The 19,479-nt window shown below is 44.2% G+C and overlaps 1 protein-coding gene across 2 annotated transcripts in view; it reads left to right on the plus strand.

Annotated features, from left to right (window-relative positions):
- Window positions 1-19,479, plus strand: part of casz1 (castor zinc finger 1) — a 77,051-nt gene that overhangs the window by 27,449 nt on the left and 30,123 nt on the right. Inside the window, exons 1-2 of one of the 2 annotated variants that reach the window (XM_080469760.1) lie at window positions 1,957-2,115; window positions 16,354-16,914. In XM_080469760.1, the coding sequence (XP_080325886.1) occupies window positions 2,037-2,115; window positions 16,354-16,914 (640 nt within the window). In that variant the 5' untranslated portion in view covers window positions 1,957-2,036. Of the gene's footprint in view, window positions 1-1,956; window positions 2,116-16,353; window positions 16,915-19,479 lie in introns of those variants that run through there. The other variant, XM_080469761.1, reaches the window with a different exon arrangement.

Below are 19,479 nucleotides of genomic sequence, written 5' to 3' on the forward strand. Positions count from 1 at the left end.
TGCATCGTTCTTATTTCCTGTAAATACAAATGACTTTCCTTCATCTGCCTAAAAACCTGTATTTGATTTCAGTCTTGCTGTCAAGGGAAATTTGCCACTGATGCAAACAGAGATAAGAGTGAGCAAAAAGCGCAGCTCTGTCTCCCTCATTAGCTTATCACGACTTTAAGTATGTACACTTTCTGGTGGCTTTATTCAACATCCGTGTCCTGTTCTTTTGACATCCTATTTTCTTTATTACTCTTTGTCAACCTTTTGCAGCCAGTCTGACTGGGCGTTGGGACTGTGTCTGTCAAGCCGTGACTACTATTTTTGTGTCATTAGAAGGCTTTGTTTGACTCAAATAAAGGTGATCCGCCCTCTGTTCAAATCATACCAAACAGCAGGTCCGGGATATCATGTCTTTGAGTGCAGATACTCTCATCCTGTTGCAGGCCGCAATAAATGGAAAAACAAGTGCTCATTACAAAACCTGGCCTGATAATTACTGTTCTTTTTTTCAATAACATTAGATCCAGATTATGATCTGCACTTTACTTGAATATAAATCGCCTATAAAAGTTGGACAGTATTTCATTAAAAAAAAAAAAAAAAAAAAGTAGGCTTAAGTTTAATGCAGTCTTATCATCGGACTACCTTTCACCTTGAGTCAGTTATCACACCCTTTTTAAGCAATACTTTCCATCCTATTCCAATTTATTTTTTATTACCATTATTATTGTTATTATTTATTTAATTTTCTTTACTTCATGTTGTTAACATGGTGTTGCACACAGGAGATAATTGCAGGCTTATTTACACTCAAGAGAGTCGGGCCTTCCTTTTTCTACTCAGGGTAATCTGCCCTCACTCAAAGGCAAACAGAGATCTGACAATCTTCAGGAGGACAGCCTAATATTCTCCAGGATTTATATTGCCATGTGAAAAGTGCCCCACAAGTAAGAGAGAACCTAGAAATTCCCCACTGTACACTGGCCGGGAGCCTTCAAATCTCACATACAAGTGTCAATGAAAAGCGTCCCTTTTTTTTTTAATTAAAAAAAAAAAAGAACAGTAAGAATAGAGACCTGAAATACGAGAGCTGATAAAAATCTGCTGCGTATTCTTGTATGAATGTGTGTGATTACAAGTGCAAACACACACACACACACACACACACACACACACACACACACACACACACACACACACACACACACACACACACACACACACACACACAACCACTGTCAACAGCAGCGGCAAACAGCAGCAGTTGTTCTGTGTGCGTGTGCGTGCGTGCATGCGTGCGTGTGTGCGTGTGTGTGTGTGTGTGTGTGTGCGCGCCGTGTCCCCCGCCCCCCCCCCGCGCGTGCGGCTGCTGGCTCGTAGGGACTCTCTGTAAGTCAATCTGTGTGCTCGTATGCCCGTGAGTGTATTTTTCTGTGTGTGAGTGAGCCACTACTGTACTACACTTGAGGAGCCGAGGCCGAGTCTGGCTGAACAGTGCTGAAGAAGGCTGAAGAGGGCTGAACGGGGCTGGAAAGGGCCCAGGGCCAGCTCCCAGTGCGCAACTCCCACTTCACACCTGTCTCTTTCTCTCTTTCTCTTTCTCTCTCTCTCTCTCACACACACACAGACACACACACAGACACACACACACGTGGACGCAGCCCATGCAGCCGTGCGACTGCGGAGGGCTCTCATTGAAGCAGTGACAGGAGGGCGCCCGTTAAGTGGCTCTCTCTTCCTGGGACCTGTGTGTGTGTGTGTGTGTGTGTGTGTGTGTGTGTGTGTGTGTTGTTCCCCCATGTGGTTGTGGGGTGGAGAAGGGCGATGAAGGACCCCTACTGGTAAAGTGGGTAAACTTGCACAGCCTAGACATCTGTGAGGATGAGAGAGGGGGAGGGTAAGGAGGGAGGAGAGATAGACAGCAAGAGAGGAGGACAGAGTGGGAAAAAGGAAAGGAGTGAGAAAGAGAGAGGGAGGGAGAGAGAGACACAGAGGGAGAGGGGAGAGAGAGAGCAGAGCCTTGGCAGAGAACAGTTGTGGAGAAAATGCCTTGCTTTGTGGAGAGAATCCTTCCAGGGCAGGAGGGAGAGGTGAGACAGAGCGCAGAGGGCGGTTTGCTGCCAGGTAAGACTCACACACACCTCTCTCACTCACTCACTCACTCCTTCTCTCTCTCTCTCTCTGACCCCCCCCCCCCCCCCCCCCTTCTGTTTGCACCCTCCCTCTACTACCCCCACCCCCCCACCCCCCCTCACACAAACACACACTCACAGGAATTGAGTGCTGCCATGAGATGAACGGGTTTGTTACTATTTGCAGTTGGCATCAATCAGACATGCATGTGTGGTGGGTGGTGTCAAGAGTGTGTGTGTGTGTGTGTGTGTGTGTGTGTGTGTGTGTGTGTGTGTGTGTGTGTGTGTGTGTGTGTGTGTGTGTGTGTGTGTGTGTGTGTGTGTGTGTGTGTGTGTGTGTGTGTGTGTGTGTGTGACTGAGCGAGTGAGTGTGTGCATGCTGTAAGCGTGTGTGTGTGTAAGTCAGGAAACAGCAGGTGTAATGTTTGATTTCTGGAAAAATGTCTTCATGAATAGATGCACGTTTGCACATGTAGCGCTTCGACTATTAGCGGCGTGTTTAAATGAGCGGTAATGATCTGTTGCTTCTTCCAAAGTTTTGACTTCTGCTGGGCCTCACAGTGCTCAGCATTTTCACTTGTACCATGTCACGACACTTTCCTAGTTTTTTTCTGTAATCCTGTATAGAATTACTCAACTACACTTTAGAGGTAAAAAAAAAAAAATGTTTTAACCTTTTTAACCAAATAGTTATGTTGCTAAATATCATAAATAAATATATATTTTGTTTTACTTCAAGGCAATATAACAATCTAAACATCTTTCTTAAAGTTAAAATAGAAGCACTTAAATCCCTGGGCTCAGGTGGCAAATGCAGATGTTTTCGGCTCTTTCACTGGGTAATCTGTGGAGTCAGTGGAGATTGATTCGGCTGTTTAGATACAGATGTTGTGATGGAGCCGTTTGTCATCGGAGGGATTTTCCACTTTGCTGATGTAAACAGTGTCTGTTGAAAATGGGCTAAAGAGTCCTTTTCTCCCTTGTGGAGACACGGATCTGAGAGGAATAATCCTCCTTGTGTACAATTAGATTTTCTCCTTTTGGTTAAATAAATACTGTGACTGTGAACATCAACACATGCGGCCCTGTGGGTGTCTGCGTCTCAGGCAGCCCACTGCTCCAGCCGGGGCCTGATACTTCTTGTTGAGGCAGAAGTTGGCAGAAGAGTCTTAACTCCACGCTTGCTGTTTATTTGTTTTTATAACAAATGAAACCAGCAGAGTGAAAGGTGAAGTCAGAATTGAATTTGGCTTGCGTTACCGTGGCGATCTGGCAACCGCTCCCGAGTCCCACAGGACTGCTTTGGTTGCAGTGCGCCGGGCGCGTGTGTTTGTTATTTAACTGATGTGTGTGTGTGTGTGTGTGTGTGTGTGTGTGTGTGTGTGTGTGTGTGTGTGTGTGTGTGTGTGTGTGTGTGTGTGTGTGTGTGTGTGTGTGTGTGTGTGTGTGTGTGTGTGTGTGTGTGTAAGTAAGCAGTGGGTGGTGGTAGCAGCATTCACAAGAGAGACATTTTACTAAGCAGACATTTCCCCCTCTGTTTTCACTCTGACCTGGTAGGAGATTGATGACTGAATTGTGGAGTACATGTTAACAGTAACTGGTGATTTATGAAGATACTTAGGGTAAGTGAGGCCGCACAGGCTGGAGAGGAAGAAAAAGATATAGCCTTTTAAGTTAATGCAAAAATATTGCCTTTTTAAGTAATAATTGTTATTACGACTGCAGGGGTTTGGAGAAAGGTTTGACTTAGACTCGGATGTGCACAAAGTGCAATGTTAAGCTTTTCCTTTTCCTTTGGCCATTCACCTTCCTGCTGTTTAACTTCATTAAACTCTCTTCTGTTGCTTCTTTAAATGAACACATATTTAACAATTGTGTGCATCGACACATAGCCAGATAGATGTCGGAGTAGACTCATTCAGATTTCTAAATTCAAAATTTGAATTGAAAAACATTAAGTTTTTCTGGGTAAAACCACAGTGGAAAAATTTTTCTTGGATGAACCCTTGCACTGCAACAAGTGCACTGTGTGTTTTGGCAGCTCCTCTTAGCCAGAGATCCCTCCGAAAATCCGCATGCACTTTTAGAAGAATCAGATTCTTTCCCTTTCCTTGGCTCATGACTCTCTTGATATTACACACACACACACACACCACACACACACACACACACACACACACACACACACACACACACACACACACACACACACACACACACACACACACACACACATCACACACACACACACACACACACACACACACACACACACACACACACACACACACACACACACACACACACACACAGAATCCTCCTCTCTATTCAAATATGAGATTCAGTCCACTTGGATGTGATGTATAGCATTTTTAAGGAATAAAGCAATTTTAGGGAATATAGAATAGTGCTTCCCCTGGAAGAGGGATGGCTTTCATTTTTTTCAAGGCACCTCTTAGACTGAGTGAAATGTTTCCCCTGTTCGCTCAGGGACGACTTTATTTCTTACCAGGGATTAACACTCACTCAGTCCCCTCATAAATACAGCGTCCCTCAGCCCTTCGCTAGCCATAACTCATGCACTAACTCTCGAGCTAACTAAACTCATATAGCAGAGCCAACACTTGTTTGTCTTTTACCTCAGCCTTTCTCTCTCACTCTTCCTCTCTGTCTCTTTTCCTCCTCCATGCTGATTTATATGTGACACAATCTTCTCTGACTACCGCCTCACCAGGCTCCTGCTCTGATCTCCTTGGCCCACTCGTGGAGTAGGTTTTAAGAAGAAATGTGCATTTGAATATGAGCCAGCCTAATCTCCTTGAGGCTATTTAGAGTGAGCCTAATGCTCCAAGAATGAGCGAGAACAACACCGGGGAAAATGCGGACATCCCGCTCAGCGTGTCACAACATAACTCAGGTCTCCTCAGAATGAAGCACGTCTTTGATTTGCTGATGAAAAAATGTCTTCATTCAGCAAACAACATAAAATTCCTTTTTTTTCAAGGCACCTGGTTGAAGTCAGCAGCCTGAGAAGAAAAGTCCTTGTGTGTGTGTGTCTTTTTTTGTTTTTTCTAAACCATTTTTTCCTACTTATGTGTAATAAATAGTCAACATGCAGCAGCTGATGAACTTTCAAGCCATTTAACTTTGAGCAGATGAGAGTGCTCAGGTGGGATATTACAGTGTGGCGGAAGCCTTTAGTGATCTGGTGCCGATTGGCATTTTGGGAGGAGACGGTCTTTCTGGCATGGTTCCCGTATTGGTTGTTAACAGCCTGCTGGTACCTTCTGTTCTTTCTACTCAGTCCCACTGGCCCAATGCTGACAACTCCTCAAGCATCTGAAGACCCTCTGAAGTCAAAATCGCCCATTTTGATGTCTCATGGCAGCACTCTGCGTTTTGTTGTATTTGCGTCTGAAAACACAGGCCCTGCTTGGAGGAATTACCCTCAGCATTCGCTGGTGTCGGATGGGGGAGGAGGGTATCTTTTCGGCCCACCACCACAACCCCCTTGTATCTCCCCGTTCTCCTCGTTGTCCTTCCTTTCTTTTTGATCTCGCCATCAAATCTTCCCCAGTTTTTATGAGTGACGTTTACCCGAGAGCAGCTTGGGAAATGGCTGGCTGAAGAAGACGTTTGAGAAAATGCGCCTGAGCAAGCTATCACCTTTGATAAAGCTATAGATCCAGTGGGAGAGGAAGAAGAAAGCTAAAGAGTTAGAGCATTGTTGGTAATGAAAAATGCCATGAAAGTGGGAACATCTCTCTGATCCCAGCCTGTTACACCAACAATGTATAGTACAGCAGATACTGCAGTGGTATATCAAGCATTTCTGTGTTGCTGTGTGAGCATTTGACCCAGATGACTGATGTGAGACTCGGGTACCACACTGTGCCTTTATTACACATCAGCTGGGCACCAAATAATCTCATAACACACACACACACACACACACACGAACACACACACACACACACACACACACACTAGAGCTGCCATCCACAGTGGCACACCTTCCACTGTGTCACCAGTCGGCGAAAAGCTGGCAAGACACTCGAGAGCACGGCATAAAGAGAAAGAAATGATGGGGAAGTGGAGGGTAGTCGGAGGCACGGAGAAAAAGAATTGTTAGCTTTGGTAATTACTACCTCCACACAGAGAAGCAGTGGAGAGGACAGTGAGGCAAGCAAGCGCACGAAGGAGGCCCCGTGTGCAGATAATGAAGGGGTATCATTGTAGTTCTGACAGCGTTAATCTTAGAGTGCTCCACTGTGTGTGTGTGTGTGTGTGTGTGTGTGTGTGTGTGTGTGTGTGTGTGTGTGTGTGTGTGTGTGTGTGTGTGTGTGTGTGTGTGTGTGTGTGTGTGTGTGTGTGTGTGTGTGTGTGTGTGTGTGCCCCGTGCAGCATATACGTATGTAAATACTGCCGGCTGTATGGAGGTCGTGGTACCAGGCCGATGACTCTCATCCGGCCAGTGAGCCCCTCCAGCCCACCTGAAAGCCACCTCACACAGTTTCCCCAGGTCAATCCTGAAACTGCTCAGCCACTCCCTCATCCCTCCAAAAGCAGCAGGATCACCTGCCGGCACCCAAACTTGTCGTCTTTGCAGAAAAGAGAGGAATGGGAAAAGGGGGAAAGGTTCAAACTTTCTTTGTGCCTCGGTTTCTTCTCCTTTCCGCTTTTTGCATTTGAAGTTGTGAGAAGCTCATTTAAGCCTCGTTGCTCACAGACACTCAACACACGAGAAAGTGTTATGAATATGTATCAACACAGCATATGGCAGCAGTAGCGCTGGGACTAGGTGTGTCCAGAAGGTAGAGTGCTGCCGATGCATTATTCTCCATTCAAATTACCACGGTAAGAATGCAGCAGGGAGCTGAGCGATGTTCACCGTGTCTTTAGACGGGGCAACAGAGGAACCTGGAGCACGCCAAAAAAAAAAAAAGAAAAGAAAAGAAAAAGAACCAGCAGGAGCGGAAGAGTTGTGATGAGCACAGTAGTTGGCCATCGGAGTTTCCTTGATTTGCTAGATTTTTTCGACAGGTTCAAACCCGGCACGCTCGCTGACACGAGTGTGATTAAAAGCGATATTTCTGACACATTAGGATGCGCACAGGAAGTAACCTCCTCTAAAGCGTTCATTATTAGATGCATGACAGACCTGAATATTTATAAAATAGGTTTTAATAATTAATAGCAGCAATCTGCTCCCGTAATTCATCAGATTTGCACTTCAACAGAGTATCCGTTTTCACTTTAAAATAATAATAAGAGGAATATTAATGTTGCAGAAATGTAAAACGGGCAGCTGGTTACAGCGCAAATAGGCGAGCTCTCCGTGTTCACTTCTGAGGCTTTCCTTTAACCTGTCACTTTTCAAATAAAATTACAATTTAAACCGTCAACACGGCACCATTTGAAAAGCTTCAGTTGTTTGTGCTCAACGATTTAGTGAGTGGCTTCTCACAAATGTGGCAAGTCATGAAGGTAAAGACGCAGGAAACAAAGTGGGTTTGGTGTAGAATGCAAAACTAGTTGCTGTGGTTTTATCAAAAGCAAATTTATTTGTTTGAGTCAACTTAGCAGCACTTCCTTTTGTATACTGACACCCAAAATAGACAGCCTTCTTTTTTCTTTTTTTTTTCCTGTAAAGCAGCTTTGCGCGTTTCATCGTTTCACAGTACATTTTTTTCTCAACCCCCTTCTTGTTGTGAGTGTTGTTTTATCACACTATCCGATTTAGTCACTGCATCTTCCTTTCTCTATTGAACTCCCCAAAAAAAACATAAATGTTGCGGTTTTAGACGAAAACTGCCACATTCTGCCGAGCTTCCCGTTAACATTGAACTTTTTAGTAAAGCACTTTTTTTTCCTTTTTTTTTTTGCCGCTGTCACTGGTGCAGCGCCGTGTTTATTATCCTCACTGTGGATCAGTTTTTCCTGAGTGTGTAGATATGTCAGTGTGCCGATTTGACAGTGTGTGTCTCAGAGCAAGTGACGTGACCTGCAGCCAGGAGACGGCGAGGAGCAGAAGGAGAGCTCAGAGCACAGTGCCCTGCTGTCTGCAACCCGTGCTCCACACACACACACACACACACACACACACACACACACACACACACACACACACACACACACACACACACACACACACACACACACACACACACACACACACTTCATGACGGTTACAGTCTCCTAACATTTACAGTATGTTTACAGTGGATGGTGCACCTTCCCACACTTTTTCCCAGACACACAGAAGACACTTCAAAATACGGCCACAAACACTGTAATCGATTACACCCTACCTGTCAGAGAAGTAAAACTCGGCAAAGTGAAGTTCTGGCAGAAGAGTTACAGCCACAGGGTCTAAAAATGTAAATCCCATAAGCAGGAAGACTCATTCTCATGACTTCCTCTGTTGGTTCTACAAAGAGTGCAGTTTGATTAAAATTTAATCATCCGTCATGAGAACAATTCGTTGAATACTAGAAGTGCAAAAAGTGGTTAAAAAATTGTTTTGAAAGGCTGGTCTTTTGTGAGCTGCGTGTTGTTTTGGGACAGGTGGAGGGAAGCTGCCCCAGTATGACATTTTTACAGGCACCTGTGATTCATTCTGCTGCATATAAAGTCCAAAAGAGGAAAGTCTGTGAGGCAGAGCAAATGTTTTAATGGGAGCCAGGGATCGATGTTGTCAGCGCAGGCATCCTGTCTGGAAATACATGCTTTTTTTGTGTGGGGGGGGGGGGGGGGGGGGGGGGTTAATGTCACCTCCTTCATTTTTCTCAAGGATAGAGAGAGGTAGGAGAAAAATAGCTTGGACGCGAGAAGGTGGACTGGGGGAAAGGAGGTCAGTGGGATCTGATGCGAACATTCCAAAGCAGGCCGAATTTAGTGAAATTGCTTGAAAAACACTGACTCGCACTCTCATTCACAAGGTCCTCGTATCTGAAAAACAAATTTAAAGGATAACCTTGGAAATCAATTAAGAAGTCCCTGGGAGTTGGGGAAAAAAGAAGGGTAAAGTCCATCCTTCTTTTCCTTCGACTGCCCCCTCCCCTCTTGTCTTCTCTTCTCCACTTAACAGGGACTCACATCTGCCCATCAGAAAGCTGCCTTGTGTGAGGAGGCTTTGTCAGCAGGGGCTTTATTTAATTTTTTTTAACGGCACAGGGCCTTATATGCTGTCAAAATGTCTTAGGAGTCTTATTAAAGAAATGCCACAGCTCATTTCCTTGTAATGCAATTCATATGCTGGTGAAAGGGGGCATGTCTAAAGATCTAAACAGCTTTGCTTTTTAGGCTTCACATTAGGGGTTATCTGTGAGGGCTTGTCATTGATTGACATTATCAGGCCTGACAGGGCCTCATATCAAGGTTAACCTCATGGACAAAAGTGCCACCCGCATGGACACACAAACACGCTCCCTCGCCCACACTCGTAGTCAAATAAGGCACGCTCTCCTCGACTTCCTGTCGAGAGGGCTGCTATGTACATGTGCCGGCTTCGTTTGTGCGCGCGTGTATGTGTGTAAGCCAGGTGGAGATTTCCAGACTTAATTGATAACTAATGGAGCAGCGTGTGCTGAGTTTACCCCGGAGAATTGACACTGCGAGCGCAAGTGTGTGTCCTGCAGAGAGATAGATAAAGGGGTTAGGTGATAGTATACGGGTGCTGATGACTTACTCAGCAGCACCGTGGATTGTTGTAAATTAAATATGGCCCCAAAGATAATAACATGGAGTGACACACACCAGTTGGGAGGCTGCTGACCTCCAAGGCAAGCAGGCCGTTCACTTCGCGGCGGAAGAAGGCGCGCCGCTAACAGCACGCGAGCGCGGCATGCGCACTCACACACCGCTCCCCTTCTCCCTCCCTACGAGCCACAAAGGCAAAGAGAGATCCCCGTGACCAAAATACAACTGAAGCAGTTAATCTGTACAGATATTAGCTCAAGGGCCCTTGAGAGGTGCACCGCTGAGCCCCCTTCTCCACTGTACTACCCACACTGCCTTGCTCCCGCACCGAGCGCAGCAACCATGAGGGAGGGACACAGGGGTCGTCTGCTCATTTACCGTGGTGGTTGGCTTATCAAATTGCACTCTTGGTGTCTTGAAAGTGAACATGAGCTTCAAAACAAAGCTGCGAGAATAAATTTCCCTTGTTTCAGTCAGCAGAAGCGGAGGGCTGCGTGCAATTCAGTGTTTTTTAAAGCAAAGTTGTTCACCTCCTGCGACACACTTAGAAATTAAGTTCTCATCTGGCGCCAGCTGCGAGTCCAGATTTGATGTACAATTTTAACTAGTTAGCTGTGTGTCCCATGAATTACCCTGAGCAGCAAACTGAATAAAAGTTGGCTGTTTTGGTACGTAGCTGTCAGAACGGCTCTTGTCACTCATGTCAGATTGTTTATTTCTTTTTTTTTTTTCTCCCTTAGACCATTTTAGATTGCTTGTCCTCTGTTCTGGAAAATACCATAATTACCCTGTTTGTGATGAAGCCAAAGGGCGTATTTGTCCTTAGATCTCAACTTTCCTGTCTGATTGCCCTCAAGTTCAGTGTCTTTCCTCTTTCATGTGTGCTTGAAATATACATTGTATTCTCCAGTCATTGTCCTGTGCTCTCAGTGAGTGTATTACTGGTGTGTCCTCCAGTGTCTTGTTTGTGTTTTTGCGGTGGTGTGACGGGAGCGCGGCTCTTGGCTGAGGGCTTGTGTTTGATAACAGCCCATGGACGGAGCTGAAGTGAAATAGTCCAAACGGGTCCTTCAAGGTCAGCAGCTCCAGAAAGACAACAGAGAATGTACAAGGTCACATTCTGGACTAAAAGCAATAAGTGCTTTATTGACAAAAAAAAAAAAAAAGAAGCAAAAAAACAACAAGCGGGCAGATGTGCAACCAACTGATTAATAATAAAATAGATCTGTGAGAGAAGGGGAGGTGGTGGTGTGCGTGCGGGGTGGTGGGGGTGGTGGTGGGGGTCCTGACTGCACGTCCATGTGTCTGAGTACAGCATGTGTGTATCTGGCTGCATGTGTGTACAGTAGCTCTGCAGGAAAACATTGATCTAAAAACCTTAAAAAATCCAATAGAAATCCAATGGTTAAAAAAAGAACAAAATGTGACAGATTGGTGCTGGTGGCACTTTCCGAGTTACACACTCTCTTCATGCATGAACCGTTTCATCATTACTCCGGTTTGTGCGATCTGTGAAGTACAGTGTAAAATTCCTAAATTCATTATACCCCTACCTCTGCTTTGTCAGAAATCTGCGATGAATATATATATATATATATATATATATATATATATATATATATATATATATATATGATAGAGACAACAGCTACCCTTGGTTCTTTTTTTTCTTTCCCATTCAGTCACTTTATGAACAATGTGCCTTTTGTACTGCGCCTACCGTGCTATTATCGTTTTATGAAAATAAGCAGAGGGTCTGACTGTCGTCATCTTTTTTTATGCCTTTATGTTCTTTCTTATGCGCTCGCCGAGTCTCTTTTTCCTCTCCGTTTTCCCCCACCTGGCAAACCTGACAAGTGAGTGGAGCTCCAAAGTGGATCAGTCGGTACTAGAATCTAGATTGGAGGTGGGGAAAACCAAGTCCCAGTCGCAGCTAAAACTGTTACTTCAAGAAAACTCCAAGGGGCAGGAGGGCTGGGAGATTTCCATATGCTCTGCCACTCCTCTCGTACCTCTGTGATCACCTACAGGAGTCCCCCCCACCCCCGTCAACCCCTGCCTTTCTTGCTCTCTGGTAGTGTAAATCTGACTTTACAGCCCCCTCTTTAATTCCCTTCTCTGCATAAACTTCTCCTCAGATGTGCCCACCCCAAACCCCCATCTATCAACTAGTTGGCAATGGCATTGTTTTTAATCATCAGAACCTCAAAATTATTATTATCGCTTCTGATGCGGCAATTAAAACTTCAGGTCAGAGGCACAACGAGCGGTGATCAGCAGCCGAGCTGAGAAGTTTTAATTAGACGATCAGAACCATTAATGCACAAAAAAAGGTGTGCGCTGGGAAATTAACGGGAACGTCTTAATCAGGGTTAGCGACTCCGAAGAGGAGTCAAGTGAACAGAGAGCAAAAAACAAATCATTTCCGCACCACTGGGACAAAACTCAATTAAATATGCATGCGGAAAAATGGAAATTTCCCAGCATCGGCTGCACCGACTGTTAGAAAACTGTGGCAAAATCTCACGGCGGGGTCGCCGACCTGCTTATTGTTATTCTCCTGTAATAAAAATGAGAGAGGGGCCAGATGCTGGGGTCTGGGTGCAGTGGCGTAGTTGTCCATCAGTGGCTTTCCGCTTGACTTCCTTGCGGCTGCCGCAGCCTCTCTACCATGCAGAGGGAAGAGAGAGAAGAGGGAAACATTCTCTTCCTGCAAGCTGTAAATTTACAAAAATAAAAACATGGTAATTTTCAAGTGTGTCTGTGTATGTTTGCCTGCGTGGCTCAGTGGTTTCCCTGAACCACACGTGCACGCACGCTCTCTCACACATACATCTCCCTCGAGAGCGAGAGACATGAAAGGTTCACTGAGCTATACACGGGGAGCCGCAGCCTTGTCGGTTAATCTGCCAAAGGTTCATAAAGTTATAAGTGGACTTTTTTTAAAGAGCTACTGCAACTCTCGGTTGCATATTTTAAAATAATCCTGAGCTGAACAGACATCTCCCAGACCCTGTTTGTATTAATTAACTTGAGGTATTGCGGGGGGCTCGTCCCTGTGTCAGTCATGTTGGAACTCAGCAGGAATCTACAATAGGCCCTGTATCTGTGTTTGATTAGTTGGAGAGATAAGCTTCAGTTTAAACAGGTAATATCTACCTCTCTTATATACAGACCCCTCCTGTGTGCTCGCTCCATACAAACTGAAGCACTGCAGGGAGGTGGTGTGTTTATGGGGCAGCGCTACTCCCTGAATCAACAACAAAGTCAACTTACTCAATTTTCTATACATCGTACATACATACATTTTCAATAAGAGGACTACACTAAGTGTGTTGGGCATTATCTGCATGGTCTTGTGTGTCTGCGAGAGGTAAAGCCATGACCCCGCCAGTCACAACCACTGTTTAACTCCCACATCTTTTACCCGCTGCTGCCTTGATTACAGTCTGCGCACGTTCACACAAATAATGCACTTCCAACAGCGTTATTAGGATTTGAAACACCACTTGATTGGGCATGATATCATTCTGGCACACAAACAGACACTCTGCATCAAAAACCAACAAGACCTGTGGGGCTTATAGCGGTGGAATGGTGAGCGCAGAGGGCTCGACTCGAACACAAGCTGTGTCATCCAGCGCTGAGAAGAAGCAGATGTTTCTTCGATCCACTGATGCTCCTTCTTTTTTTTTTTCCTTTTTTTTTTTGATTGAAGATGAAAAGGAACCTGGCCTTGTCCAAATGTATTCGAAATAGTTTCTTGACTTTTTGCTGAGGTTTTAGCCTTATACAGACACTTTGCGGTGCTCCTTTGCGGCCCTGCACTGTTTCCAGTAAAAATAATGTCACTGTTAACATAAGCAGTTGGGGAAAAAAATTAGTTTCAGCTGTTGCATTCACATTCAAACCTGCCTATTTTTTTTCTCCAACTCCCAGTGCTTACTGAGGTGTCTCCTCCTTGACAATTAGCACACCAGGCTAAAACAGACTGTAAATAATGTCCAACGCATGTGACAGTGTTGTTTTTCTTTCTGATATTCATTAATAAGGCAGAGTGCTTACTGGACTCTCGGGGAGGTGGGGGAGTTGGTCCCAGAGGGAAAAGTTGTTCTTTCATGTAGGTCCCCGCAGATTTTATCTCATTGTACGCTATCATGCACACAAACGACTTGAGGTAAACAGCTTAGCGTTACCATAGCAATCCTTATTGTAAGCAATGGCAAAAATCTGCTGTTGACAGAAACCCACAGCATAAATAATAGTTCAGTCTGCCTCCATAAACCGTTGAACCTTAACATGTTCCTCCTCGGGGGAAGCTCACAATCTTTAATTTGTTTTAAATCATGACTACCTTTGAAAAGAAAAACACTGAATATGTGCTTCGGATGTCTGATAATTCAGTTTGAGGCCTGCTCGGATACTCAGGCAGTAGCACTTGGTCCTCCACTTATGCCCCTTATTGTTAACAGAAAACCATACATAAATAGGCACTAATGGAAAGAAACAACTGTGTAGGGGTCATTTCCTACAAGGAGCTTGAGATTGCAGTACAAAGGAAATCGGTAGTTAAAGCATGAAATACTAAACACAGTAAACAGAAAAAATGACCTCCACAGCAACACCCAAATGACCTCAATCTTCCTTTGGAGAGTATTTCTGTAAGAAAAAAAAAAACTTGAAAATTTATGTCTTCCACTTCCTAATAGTTTTTCCAGCTGATTTTTTTTTCTCCCTCAAATTTGCTGTCTTCTAAAAAGGTGACCCTTTCACCCCCGCTTACAATTGTCCAACACTAAATCCTACAGTAATGCGCCTGTGATATACGGTCCCCTCAAAACTACATAATTCCTGCAGTCATTGTTTCAGAGAGGAAGCCCCACAATGTAAATACAGTAGCCGAGAAAAGCATGTGTGGGTAGGACAGGGTGCATTGTCTGGAGACGGGGTGATCTGTAAACTCCTTCAAATTGCATATCCTCTAATGATTCCACAGCTTTGCAAAAGAAAATGAAAACAGGATTTTATGTTGCACCGATGTGATTTACATAATGCCGGCAATGGCTCACACATGATTGTGCTTGGCTTTATGGCTGAGGGAAAATGAAGAGGCTCGTACTCGTTGATACAGAAAGTGAATTGAGTCTTTAAGATAGAACTTTGTTACCTCAGATATCACACATTTTTCTCCCTTGAAACAGTGTGTCCGTAAGTCAATATTGTGTATTATCTTAACCACAGTGTGGCTGAGTTAAAATTCAATACAATATCACATAAGGAGAAATATCTCTATTGTGGTGTGGTTGTTTTTCAACCGCTTTCATGGAGCCTCAAAGCTTTACTCACTGCTGAATACAAAATAAGGACACAGGTTAACATCCGTGTTGAAATCCCCCGTGATTCTGCTACTTTTGCTCTCCTTTTTTTGATACCATAAAATTCCGCATTAATCGCTGTCGCCTCCTACATGCTTTTTAAAAGTTGTTTACAAATTATCCAGAAAATGCGGTGGTAGGGGGTGAACTTTGGGGGCTCGGGGAATAAAGTGAAAGGTAACAGAGTGCAGTTTCTGCCCTAAAAAGGCAGCTCTGGATATGGAATGCCACAGGCAGCTGTTACCGCCTCATCAGAGGACATGTTATAAAGATAGCCCCACTTGGGTTGAAATAATGCCACCCATTCCTGCCCCAAAGCACACTCGATCATGTGCTATTGTTCAGAGAGGCCACACCGGGGGGGGAAATGCTGAGACTTGTTAAGATATATAATGTCTTGTTAAGTGAAGACATTTAAAACACTGCAACTACAACTACTGCAACTAAATCTTTTTATTTTTTATATACATAGCTTTTTATTTTCTCTCTAATAAAGTGAAACCAGTAGCCTCCACAGGAGCAGTTGTTGAGTTTAATCTTACTGAAAAGCCAATATGAGATCATGGCTTCAGAAAAAGCCCAAAAGTGCTGAGCGCTTTCTCTCCACATCCTGACAGCTTTAATGCTGTGCAGCCCCCCACTCAGTGGCAGGACCACAGCCTCTTGAGGTGAGAGTGAAGATAACATTTCAGTGTCTCTATAGCGCTGTCATGTGAAGGATTATGTAGCCGTGTATTTGGCGCTTGTCGTACTGTAGGGGGTCTGATACCTATCTGCCTGTGGTTTCAGCTGCCTTTTTTTCATTCGTCCTTTCTTTTTTTTTTTTTTCCACCACCGTGTTAAACTCTGAGCTGACCAAAGAACTGTGACTTACATAGATATGTTCAGTATCTCTGTGTGTCCTTCCAGTCGTCTGTTGTTATTGTTAAGTGCTTTTGGATGTTATTAATAGCAGCAGTCACTGTTGTCTGTGTCAGTTTGTTTTTTCCACTCTGATGCTTAAAATGAGTGCAAGTTACTGACAATGAAAAGTTGCTCCATGCTGAGACCGAGAGAACTTCTGGATCTCGTTTTAAATAGCTTATGATTTAGTGAACAAGTGATTCTATGAATCTATTGTTAACCTTGATATGTTTCTTGTCTTTTTATTACAGCTGAAAGGAGTTTATGCACTGAAACGACCTCAGGAAAATCCAAGATGGCCGCCAAAAGGAAAGGTGGCCTAAAACTCAATGCTATCTGTGCCAAGCTGAGCCGCCAGGTGGTGTTCGACAGCAGCTCCCAGAATGCAGAGGGAGACCAGAGTGTAGCAGAAAACAGCGAGCGTGGCAGTTCCCACTACGATGACAACGAGACCAACTTCCCCGAGAGCCTGAGCCTGAGTCAGAGCCTGGAGGAGGACCAGAAGAGACGCGAGGCCATTGAGAAGTGGGTCAACGGCGAGTATGGCGATGAACCGCCAGCTCCCGAGGACGAGCAGGAGCACGAACTGAAAGTCAGCAATGACGAAGACGGCCCCCCTGAGGGCGTGTACATGGTACAGCCCACAGGCTGCAGTGATGAAGAAGACAATGCGGAGGAGGCCGAACCTGCGGCGGGGTCACAGGATGGCAGTTACCAAGATGATAAAGAAACCGAAGAGAGGTCTTCAAAAGACGACGCCTACATGCCGCCAAGCGAGCCCCAGAGTCGCCAAGCACCTTTCTCCTCTCCAGGTACCTTTTGACAATGTCTACTGATTGGTGTCTGTCCTCTGACCCACACTGTGATCCCCTCTGGACCTCTACATTCATCTTCAACCAACACTACCTTTGCTCTTTAAAACATTCCACTCCATAGTATTAAGGGGCAAAGGCTCAGATAGAGGAGAGGTGACATTGCCCCATCCACATAAGCTTAAGTGTGCCCATTATTGGAAAGAGAAGCTCTAGAGTTACATCATGAATAGCCAGTGACATTATTACTCTAAAGACAGATTCACTGGCAGGCCGAGGGGGAAAACTGGAACTTGTGTGTGGTTAACTGTATGAAGAAATTCATAAACGCAGTAGGCTCACGATGTGAGGCATTTAGGCGTTTATGCATTCTCCCAGCAGCTGAGGGCCAAGAGCGCATGGCAGGGCCGGGCTAAGCTTCATATTACACCCAGGATTACATATTGAGTCTTTGATTTTTTTCCCTAAGCTCACTAAACTTAGCTACTGCTCCAAGCTCCTCTGTTTCACAGAGAAGTCGTCCATGGAGGAGTGTTAAAAGTTAAATTTTTTTTTTTTTAAATCGCTGTTGTCAAATCCAGGAGATCAGTTGTCAAATAAAGTCAGAAATAAGGAAGTTAGATTTCCGTGCCAAATCAAACAATAGTGTATTCATGCATGTATTTTTCCTTGCAGATATGAACATATTCTCATAAAATCCGTGATGTCATGTGTTCTTATAAATGACTCTCAATAACCCCTGTTTAATTGTGATATGACGTTCCCTTGGTATAATTCACTGATTATCAAACAGATAGGGCCGGCGGAGACTTTCAACTGTCACTCTGACGAAGGAAGAGAGTCTGTTAACTGCACAAACAATCTTTTAAGAAAGTGCTGCTTAGTGTTATACACTTTGTGACCCTTGAAACTACACGCATTTGCACGCCTGGAAAGATTGGCCTTGTATAGCAGAAGTTGAAACACAGAGCTGTAAAAAGAAGAGGGGGAGAAAAAAAAAAAATCATTGCTCGGTTATATGAATAGATAAAGCCTGTTTCTCAGACACACACACACACAAAAAGAGGCAATTTGCCAGTGAGACCGGTTGTTGCGGTGCAAAAACAAGTTTTGTTTTGTGTTTGCTCGCCTCAGTTTAACAGTTTTTTTGGCTTTCATCTCGGTTTAGCTACGCACCTCAGAGTCATGTACACAGGCTCACTTCTATCTGCTTTTCTCTCTTTTTTCTGTACATCTCTCGCTCTGGCCACACACACACACACACACACACACACACACACACACACACACACACACACACACACACACACACACACACACACACACACACACACACACACACACACACACACACACACACACACACACACACACACACACACACACACACACACACACACACACACACACACACACACACACACACACACACACACACACACACACACACACACACACACACACACACACACACACACAATTGGGAGCAGGGGCTTCTCAGAAAGTGAAGCATGCTTCATCTCAGAGGCATATGACAAAGGCTTTGTGGTTTTAATTAGTCATTTTGTTTATTTCAAGGCCTTAAAAAAAAAAAGCCTGTCTGTAAATATGTATTACTGTTGTAAAGCAGGCCTACACCTTTCTCTCCACTACTTCTTTTTCTTCTTTAAATCTCACAACAAAGCCCGTGTTTGAAGACTGCAGGGAGAGCACACTGCATCAGTTGCAAATCTCATCTTTAGAGTTTTTTTTTTTTTTCTTTCTGAGTTGCTCTTTGTTGATTGTAACTAGGGCATCTATATTGCCATGTTTCTGCTCAGCTCACAATTAAAACATTTCTCTCACTCTCTCTCTCACTCTCTCTCGCTCTCTTTCTCTCGCCGCTGTCTTTCAAAGGCTGATGTGGAGTGCACATAATTATGCATATAAACATAGTGGCTTAATTATCTCTCACAACATCAGTGACAATGTAATTAACAAACATTGCAAGATCAATGAGAGAAACTGCGACCTTCAAAACATTTAACTCCTCACATTGAGGCATCGTGCGGATTTCCTATCAGTGCAAAACCCCAGAATATTTTTCCTAGATAATTTAGATGTCGCATTAAAGCCCTCATAAGCCAGTCAATGGGAAAAAACCTCCAATGAATAAAAACTATGAAAGCAATGACAGAGATGCTCATAGCGATGGATCAAACAGGCTTGACCATGACTTCCATTTGCAATTCTGGGTTCACTGTAAAAGGTTATTGTTCATTTCAAGCTATTTCAAAGCCCTCTCTATTTGCCGCCTGTTAATTAACTAACCCGACAGTGAGGAAGTTTGAAGCCCCGTATTTTTTTTTCCCTGTGTGGTAAATTACTCCAAACAAATGCACATAATGTCATTTATTTAAAGCAAGTCTTTATTAGCATACCACTGTCCATTTAAACAAAACACACTTAAACTAATTCACTGGCATGAGCATAAATAGCTTTTTAAAACTCTTATTTAAATTATTGTGGCTTAATAAATAACCCCACAATGCAGCACTTTTAACTGATGAAACTCGACTGAGGACA

This window comes from Lipophrys pholis (assembly GCF_963383615.2).
Source record: "Lipophrys pholis genome assembly, chromosome: 8".
NCBI lineage: Eukaryota > Metazoa > Chordata > Actinopteri > Blenniiformes > Blenniidae > Lipophrys > Lipophrys pholis.